Source organism: Nicrophorus vespilloides, unplaced genomic scaffold (genome assembly GCF_001412225.1).
Source record: "Nicrophorus vespilloides isolate i.1.1-1 unplaced genomic scaffold, Nicve_v1.0, whole genome shotgun sequence".
NCBI classification, from domain to species: Eukaryota; Metazoa; Arthropoda; class Insecta; order Coleoptera; family Silphidae; genus Nicrophorus; species Nicrophorus vespilloides.
The window spans coordinates 335,917-345,440 of record NW_017100089.1 but is presented as its reverse complement, the minus strand read 5'-3'; the positions used below and the strand labels follow the sequence as shown (position 1 = coordinate 345,440).

The following is a 9,524-nucleotide window of genomic DNA, read 5'->3' as shown; positions in this document are numbered from 1 at the left end:
CCCTGTGTCGTTTTTGTTCCGACGGCCGCCACCGCCGCCGCTGACCCAACCCTTATTCCTGAAAACCTCCCCCCTCCACCCTTCCGCGCGCACACAAACAAACACAACGGCAAGAGAGCACCAGACACGAAACCCTAAAATACAACCCGAAATTCGATTAGGGTGGAGGCGGCGGCGGCGGCAGCGGGGTGAGCGAAGAGCGACTCGCAGACAGCACCTCAACCCTATCTTCCTTTCCCTTTTGCCCCTTAACCCACATACGGATGAGCTTCCCCCTTCGACACATAAATTTTATATGCGCCTTTGTTACAATTATACCACGATTTACTCTCCAACATTTCTTTCCCCCCCAGCGCTCGTTCTCTTCTTTTACTCACTCGCACACTCCCTTCGTTCCCTCTCTCTTTTTCCCTCGCACGCACACACATAAAACACGTACATTTTTTTTTTTCGACTCGCGATATTATTTCCCCGGCGCGATTTTTACGCCGACTGCAGCCGAATGCGACGCTTCTTAACGAGGCGTCGGTTTCTAGAGGCGCCGGCCTATCCCCTATTCTAAAAACATCTGCCCAAACCAAGCCTGCGATTGATTTTTATTGTCGTTGCAATCTCTCCGTCCAGACCTGCCCACCCCACCATTCGCTCGCTCGCAAACAGCACACACACACACATATGCACACACTTTCATGTACATATACATAAAAAATATAAAGAAAAGTAAAGACAACAATAAAAAATAATAATAATAAACTGGACACATACGTGCGCACCACTCACACATACACGCACATATACGAGTACGTACACACGCAGACACTCACATAATCAAGAAGGAGAAGAAAAAAAATGGAAACGGAAAAAACCCAACCTCTGCAATATGCATGCAGCACCCAAAGTGTGGACGGGAAAAATCCTGAGCGCGGCGCGATCGGAAACAAATAGAGGATAATAAACGGAAAAGCGACTTACCGCTGTGCCTCGTCATGTAAACACGACTTAAGTGTTGTTCAGTGTTACCAAATTTACGGAATTTTCAGAAATGACTCAGTCACCTTTTTCAGGGCTACCAAATTACATTCCTTTTGCTCTCTTTCGCCGCGCAGCCGGACCGGAGTCGCGCGCGGGGGGATCGGTGGGAGGTCCGGTGCTCAACGACGGGTGGGGGGAAACGCGCCGAGGAATTCCACGAAGCGTGGTCAACAAAAGGAAGGCGGAAAAAAAGCAATAATAATAATAATGATGATGATGAAGGAGTCAAAGACAAACGGACGGAGTGGAGTGTGTATGTGTGTGTGTGTAAAACTTAGTCGGCCTTAGAACACATATCCTTTCCCACCTTTGAGAGGTGCGGCGGCGAAGGAGAAAGGGGGGAACGAAATGTGCACCCGGTTTCCTTTCCCCTCGCTCAACCGACGAGAACGACTTTTGTTGCTTTGGCTACTACATATGTCGTTAAAATATAATAAATGTAATGCTCGAAATTTCCCCTTCAGCGGTAAAATTTCCCAGACGGAATTTTCCTATTCATCATCATCATTCGCCGCACTTCAGTATTCACTCAATGATAATATTTGTTGATTCCTTCAAGATTAAGATATCCGGAAAATTTGAACTCGTAAAAAACAAATATTGCCCTATGACGAAAAGCAAACAATTTTCGAATCAGGGGATGTTTGTTTTATGACGAAACTTTAAACAAATTTATTATATATCATAAAAAAAATCAGGACCGATTAAAATGTATCAATAACCATAGATTTGCAGAAGATTATCCATTATGTAGTGAGATATTCAAATACAGAAAGGAAAATATTTCACATTTTCTTCACATAAAATTCAAAACATTGAAACAAAATATAATTGTTGAAATGTTCCAGATATTTGGTAATTTCTCGAAATAAATATTACTTTTTTTGTAATTTATCCAAAATGATATTTAGATTTTCAGATTTTACTAGAAAAGTTTAAATATTTCTATATGCTTTATGATTGCATCAAAAGGTCTTCGTTGAACTTGAATAGGCTTTAGGTTATCCAGTAAAAGCAACTTCACTACAAGTTGTAATCGTTATTACAAATATATGAATAGAAATAAATAATATTTATCTGTTGAAAACTTCCAAAAAACTTGATAAATTTAGAAGACCTTTGATACATATGGAAATATTTACGAAAGTTCATATTTTCCCCGAAGTAAACACAAATCTAAACTATTTATGCTTGACTTATCTACCAATCATGTTACAAGTCGACCTTTCGACATTAAGAAAATAAAAATAAATTCCATATTGGAAAGCTCCTCGGAAAGTGAAATTGAAATGCGATCACAGTTTCATTAATTACAATTGATTGATTGTCTTGTACAATATGTCATTGCTACCATTTGTATTTCATTAAATATCTGTTCATTATTTAGTAGAGATTACACTGTTAATTAAATTAGTTAAAGTAATGTACGGAGTTTAAAGACGCTAAGGGCAATTAAGGAAACAGTGCGGAAGGAAATGTTGAGCGCATATGGGGATGGTTTACGTTTAGACTGAACGAATAACGTCGGAGGGGTTGAGGAAGGGTTCGTACTGTTGCGAGGAGGAAATAAAGCGGCGAGGCGAGAGTAGTAGCAGTAAATGTCGGCCACTTATTTAGAGCATCTTCCGTCGAAATCGACTTGACTTTCCTTTCATATTTATATGGATTTTTCAAGTGCGACAATAAAATGTACAGAATCTCAAATATGAAATCTGTTCTAGGGTTTCTTTTAAGTATTACCAAGAAGCTGTGGCGGCTTATAACCAAGGGTTTTCAAGATGAAAGATAGTGAAATTTCCCGAATAGTCCAAACCCGTAAACACGTTTTCTTCTCAAATGTCTCAATGTGCATTTCGACCATTTATTTATTTTTTTCTAGAAACACATTTACGCACTTATGATAATTCTTATATTAATTAATTTATATAAAAAATAACTGTTCAATTATGAAAGTAAAAGTTTAAAATACTTTTGTCGACTATGATAAAAAACGGAAATTAATTGTTGAATTATCAACTAATTAACTTAATTACTTATATTTTATTTTACAGAAATCATATTAACTTAGTTTTCTCTTGTGTTTCGTAAGTTGATAAAATATATTAGATTTCTATTGAAAACAAGAAATATTTTAATAAATTGAAAAATCTTTTCCAAAAATTGTTCCTGATATAAACTGCAAAAAATGAAATTTAATTTACAAATAATGAGGGCGTAGTCCAACCGACTATTGATTAAAATAATTGTTGAATGCAAGAATATAAAATGCGAATAAAATCATTTCTAAAACTACCATCAAATCTGAACTTATGTAATATGCTCGTTGCAACACATTCGAAGAATGTTATTACTCAACAAATTGGCGGAGATTACGACGAGTTTTAGAAAGAAATTTCGTGTATTAACAATTGCGAAAAAATGACCTAATTAAGTATTCATAGTAGGTTTTAAGGTTGAGCACGTGTGTTCAATTAATGAAATAATTGAATAACAAAAAAATGTTAAAAGTTGGTAGGTTTCTTGTAGATAAATATTTATCTAATTGGTCTAAGTTCGAAATGGTGTGAATTGAATAACATATTCGAGTAGAATAATTTATAATAATTAGCAACAATTTTAAAACGAGGTGATGAAATTGTTTGAATTAAATTAATGAAATCCAGACATTGGTAAAAGTGTAGCAATTTCCTACCAATTGCTAAATAGTGTTGCTGGTTTTGTTAATTACTGATGAATCCTTTTTATGTTTATAACTCAAGTCAGAGAAAAAACAATGTAAAAAATAGAAGAAAAAAAATTAAATAAATAAATAATCGTCTCTGTAAATAATATAATTCTAATAAATAGTTTAAATATTAGAATATTTAACAAATGACCTAAATGAGTATTTTCAAGAATTAATCATTAATTATTTGATATAATTAAGTTAATATATAATTAATTAGAGTAATTAAACCAAAGGCAGATAGAAGTTTAGTAATTTCCTTTCATATATTACGAAGAATTGTTATATAATCTAACTGGTTTGTAAATTATAATTTTATTTCTATGGTTGTCCGACTGAGTACGATGAAAAATGTTATACAATATAATTAACTATAACATTTGCAATTTAAGTTCAAATTTATGATCATTTTCATCTATTCCAATTGACTTGAAATGAAGATATAAGAAGTTCAATTGAATGAACTATACTACTTGAAATTAATGATGTTATTGGCCATTAAAGTGCAAGTTTTTATAAATTTTGTAAATGCGGCAAAAATGTTTATTTCAGAGGAGGAACGGTCATAAATATTTCGTTATTCGTCTTGGTTTGACTTGGGAGGAAGGATGAAAAATAGTTTTGTAAGAAAAATGTGTATTGGCCGAGCAAGCAATTTACGATGTGGGACGTTAAGTCGTCCGTCTCGGGGGACCGAAAGCTCCGAAGCAGGTAGAAGAAATAGAGGGCTTCCTTTTCTTCGCAACACGGGGAGGGGGGAGGGACGGGTTAAGGAAAAGGCGCTGGAAAATAGATCGGGTTGCATTCAGGGGGATTTTATTACTTCCATCTACATGGAATGGCCACCGTCGAATGCAAAATGCACACTTCAAACTTAACGATGCCATCTTGATCCTTCGGCCACCTCTCACTAAATCCAACAACACATTCTACCTCTGTCGCAATTAATACATTCTTGCCATGGCGTTTCGAAAGCCTCACACCATACGGCCGCAAATATGACTCAAATCTGTGCTTTTCTCATTTCAACAATTAAAGCAGAAACGTTTCCGAAATATATTGAACATAGTTAATTAACTTCTCAAACTTGCGAATTAATGACCTGAAACTATGTTTTCTCGTCGGCTAATAAGCAAAATACAATAGCCACATTATAATATTTTCTTCTGTTTCGCGACGAAAGAAAGCAAAGGATAAAACATGCAGAGAAAGAGAACAACAACAGAGGAAGAAATGAAAAAAAAAAACATTACACGAGCGGATTTTTGTTCATAAATTATAAATTTGGGTTAATGACTTTTCCTCGTGTTCGATATTCGTAATTTTTTCCACATCTAGTGTTCAATGCATGAAGCAATTTTCGGTGGAGCGCGATCCGCTAGATGTCGCACGTCTCCCGGATGCATCGATTTTTTTATGTGCCACCAAGTTTCCTATATTTTTTTTTATATATGCCTCTTAACATTTTTCGCGAACGGAAAATTTGGCTCGCAAATTCGAAAAGTCGCCACCTCCGATCGCGGAAATGAACGTTTCTCGATGGGGGAAGAGTCAGAAAAGAGAAAGACGAGCGTCGCTCGCCTGACGCTTCGTTTTCTCTCCATCCGTTTTCACATGTGCGCCATTCATAAAAAAGCATTTTTCCCCCTTGCTCAAAAGCGAGAGAACAATGGGGGGAACTGGAGAGGAATGCCTCTTCAAAGAAGATAAATAAATGGGAGAGAGAGATGAGAAAACAAAACAAAAGAAAGAAAACGCGCGCACATATACACGCTCACTCGCGCGCACACACATACAAGAAGCAGAAGAGAAGAGATAAGTAAAAAAAAAAAAAAGATTGAAAGAAAAGAAGAGAACGGAGAAGGCGCGAGAGAACATCAAAAGAAAAAGTAAAGTAGTTTTCACAAAGATCCTACCTGCAATTCTGCTTGTGAAACGTCGATTTCTCCTTTGTATACGAATTCAATGATGAATTTCAGATCGGCATAGCACACGTCTTGTGGCATTATGATCGTGGGATGCTTGCACGGATTCTCTAGAAGGAGTTTTTGAAAGTAAGAGGAACAGGCGGATAATACGACCTGCAAAAAGAACACCAACTTCCGTTAATTATTCCCCTGTTTTCTTCAAATTCGAGCAGGGCAACGTCAAGAAAAAATATTTTAAAGAAGGGCAGCAGGCAGGCATGAAGGACATCAACAACAACACACAACACATAAAAACAAATTTAAGGGAAAGGTGGGAGAGTTGAAGACATGACCCAAACTTCAAAACATTGCTTCTTCTAAAATTTGTATTGGGGAAGATCAAAAAGAAAATCTAAATATGTATTCAGTATTTCACTTCTACATATGAATGCGGGTATACAAAAAAAAAAAACGTAAATAATTGAATAAACCAGTTCGTGAGCACTGGGTGAAAGTTGTTGTATTTACTCTTTTTGAAATTTGATTCGTGTATATAATTTAGATGACGAGCGAGGGGGACAAAAAAAAAAGATTGGGGTCCCCTAAGGGGGCTGGTAGGAAAATGAACGGTTGGGGATGTTATGTTGTATTATTGTATGTAGTTTTTTTTTTCTCTGCACGCTGCAACACACTCAACTCAAAAAAGGGGGATGTTCTTGTACTTACTTTGTGCGCTTTTAATGATAAATCGTTGCATGCCAATGTGACATCGACAAAAGCTTCATTCTGCAAAAGCTGATGGAACACCGAAGTCATATTCGTTTGATAATTGTTCCATCGCAGGCAGTAATGTTGGCCAGACATAATTCTATAAATAAACAATTCATTCGTCTTTATCACACATCACACAACTTCCGAATTATTATTATATGTATAAAGAGAAAAGTGTATAAAGAGACAAAGAGATATTAAACAAATAATAAAACAAATAAAGATAGAGAAACTAATAAAACTTTCATTACATCTACAACGTTGGTAAGAATCTTCGGTTTTGAGTTGGATATTCGCGAGTTCGCTCTAACGCCCTCAAGAAAATAAGCATTTTCCCTATCGATTTTGCTCCTCTTTCTTTGCCATATTTTACGATCGTCTGACTCGCTCTTCTTGCTGCTGCTGCGGAAGCTTTTCAAACGGGGTTTCCCTTCGTACACCCGCTTCTCTTATATATATATAATATTTAATATATCTTCCTGCTCCTCAGCCACCTCAAGGAACGGTCCCCGAGAAAACTACAAAGCAAGCAACGAGAATAATTAATTACATTTTTGTTTCCCACTCGATTCATTTTATTCTACTTGTTACAACATTAAAAACAATTCTTCTTGGTGTTTCCCCTTTTATCGATTCCAGTCTAATTCGGAAGAAGGGCAGCCCGAAAGGACGCTCTTTACGGGGTAGGGGGGATGGAAACCGAAAGCACAAAGGCAGCAACGGCGAGGGGAAAAGATAGAGGGAGGAGAGATGGTGAGGTAGGCGTTGAGAATGAGAGAAAGAAGAGAGAGTTGGTGGGGGGAATGGGAAAACCGTTCTCTTCGCATTGGTCCTTTCATACACATCTCCTCTTTTGCCCTTTTCATCATCTTCTCCCCTAGCATTTCTATCTTAAATTACGAAGAGAGACAGCGGAAAAGGAAAAAAGAGAGATACGATGATGAATACTCGGGCATTATCTCTTCTCTCTTACGACGAAAACCGGGCAAAAAGAGAGAGAAGAAAATGATGTTTGCTTCAAAGGAATATGACTCTTATTCACCGAGGATTCCTTCGTTATATATAAAGAAAAGAAAAACAACAAAATTCACACAAAAAAATAACAAACGTTTATTTAACGAAATAATAATAATAATAAATAGAAAAGTCAATATAGATTCACAATCAAAAACAACACGAGGAAGTCGCACAATCTAATTCAATATTCATGACACCTGAATATTTAAAACGTCTTGCATACATTAGGAACATAAACAACACTTATCAAAGTTGTAACCGCAACAAAACAATATTAAGAAAACAAACAACATACGCGTAATTCGTTGGTCAATGAAAAGTTTTAGTTTAAATATGCACAAAACGTAAACTGAAGGCAGTAATTATTTGTATTGAATTAAATTAATACATGTCTACTCATCTTATTAATGCATACCATGTATTCACCCCAATTAGAGAATGAAATCTTTAAAACCGAGAGCTCCGTGAATTTCTACGTTATCTCCTATTTAAAATACTTCTGTGAGACAAGTTGGGATAATAAATGCAGCATGCATCTCATAAACTGATAAACATGATGTTAATAGCATGTTTCGTAATCTAACTACAATTTAAATGGTAATAAGGATATCGGATCCATTTACAGACATATCTAATCACTTATACAGAAGTTCAAAGTAGAAAAATCTACTTTTAATCAATTATTAAGAGATGTTATTCATTGGAAGTCTTGCTTTAAAAAATGTTATGTTCCTTAAATTACATTCTCACTGAGGTGTCTTAATATAAAGAGGTCAATTTAAATATAATTAAATTTATTTAAAATTAATTCATGTCATTTTATGAATATTACTGTCGTTATATAAGAACTTACGCTCGTGGTGCCTTCAATTTAAGTTGCGTGATTGGAAATTCAAATTGGCGCGGCAAACGAAAAGCGGCGTGCACGAAAAAAAGCTCGGACGCGATTTGTTTGTTTATATTTTGGCGATTTTTGATTGGTCGATGCACGCATGGACGCAGACGCGTGAATGCGTCCGAGGAAGGGGGAGAGTTCTGACGTCCGGCGCCAATTTAAATTTTGAATGAGAAAAATGCGGCGCGTATTTCGCGCGAGAACGATGGAAAGAAAGAAAGAAACAAAACAAAACAAACAACAACCAGAGTAAGAGAATAGAGGAACAAAGAACGTAACGAAATAAAACGGAATGCAAAGATGGGTGTACGGAGGATGGAAGGATCGTGTATGAGAGGATGCAGAGGGGGAGGTAAAAAGAAAGTTCTTAATTAATTTTTATTGGAGTTTATGTTCGGTTTCCGGTTTGTTTGTTGACGTTGGTACGGGTGTTTTTGTTTCTTTTTCGGGGTCGGAAAATGCGGAATACGAAAGTGGGACATGTCCATTTCCGCGTTTCGGAGCGGCTGTACGGAGAGCGGCAGATGAAGAAGATGATCATGGGAGGAAATAGATGATGATGATGATGATGGTAATGATGTGATATGTAGGTGATGATGATGATGATTGTGGTGGTGGTGGTGTTGTATGAGAAATTGGGGCATTAAAACAGGGCTCTTACCTGTTTCAGCCTTATTATGCGAGATTATTGGGTACCGCGGGGGGCGCTCGGAATCGAGAAAAAGGCAATTCTTCACATGCGACGAACCTGCGAGAGGACCTTCGGTGTGTGCACGAAACGTAATATGATTTTTTGGAAGAGCGCGGTGTGACATGGAATGGCAGAAAGGCCGATGTGGAAAAACGGACCCACCGCGCCGTACGTACGTACGATTAGACGAGAAACGCTCACTATTTTGTTGTGGATCAAATTCATTCTCTCCTCTCATCTCTTCGCTCTCTCGATTTAAGTTTTCTCCGTCCTCTCTCCCTTCTTGTATCCACTTCTCCGCAGCCAGTTGTAATATCCGAGGTGGTCGCAACGAAATCGGACGCCCCCCCTTCGCGACACCAAAAGTTGAGCGTCGAAAGCTCGCGTTTTCATTGGTGAGTCGCTCAAACTCGTGCGCAGATCGATTAAAAACGTTCATTGCGCATCGCTCGTGACGTCAACAGTCGTTCGTTTCGGACAGTTTTC

General features: G+C 37.2%; 1 protein-coding gene across 7 annotated transcripts in view; it reads right to left on the bottom strand.

The window, feature by feature from the left end:
- The window catches only part of LOC108567508 (protein bric-a-brac 1-like), an 18,988-nt gene extending 9,655 nt beyond the window's left edge, over positions 1-9,333 (bottom strand). For 2 of the 7 annotated variants that reach the window (XM_017928007.1, XM_017928008.1), the window contains exons 1-4: positions 9,009-9,333; positions 6,687-6,953; positions 6,391-6,532; positions 5,674-5,838 (exon numbers count right to left, since the gene is read on the bottom strand). In XM_017928007.1, the coding sequence (XP_017783496.1) occupies positions 5,674-5,838; positions 6,391-6,528 (303 nt within the window). In that variant the 5' untranslated portion in view covers positions 6,529-6,532; positions 6,687-6,953; positions 9,009-9,333. Of the gene's footprint in view, positions 1-377; positions 451-871; positions 930-5,673; positions 5,839-6,390; positions 6,533-6,686; positions 6,954-9,008 lie in introns of those variants that run through there. The other 5 variants (XM_017928005.1, XM_017928009.1, XM_017928006.1 and 2 more) reach the window with 4 other exon arrangements.
- Positions 9,334-9,524: the final 191 nt, after the last annotated feature.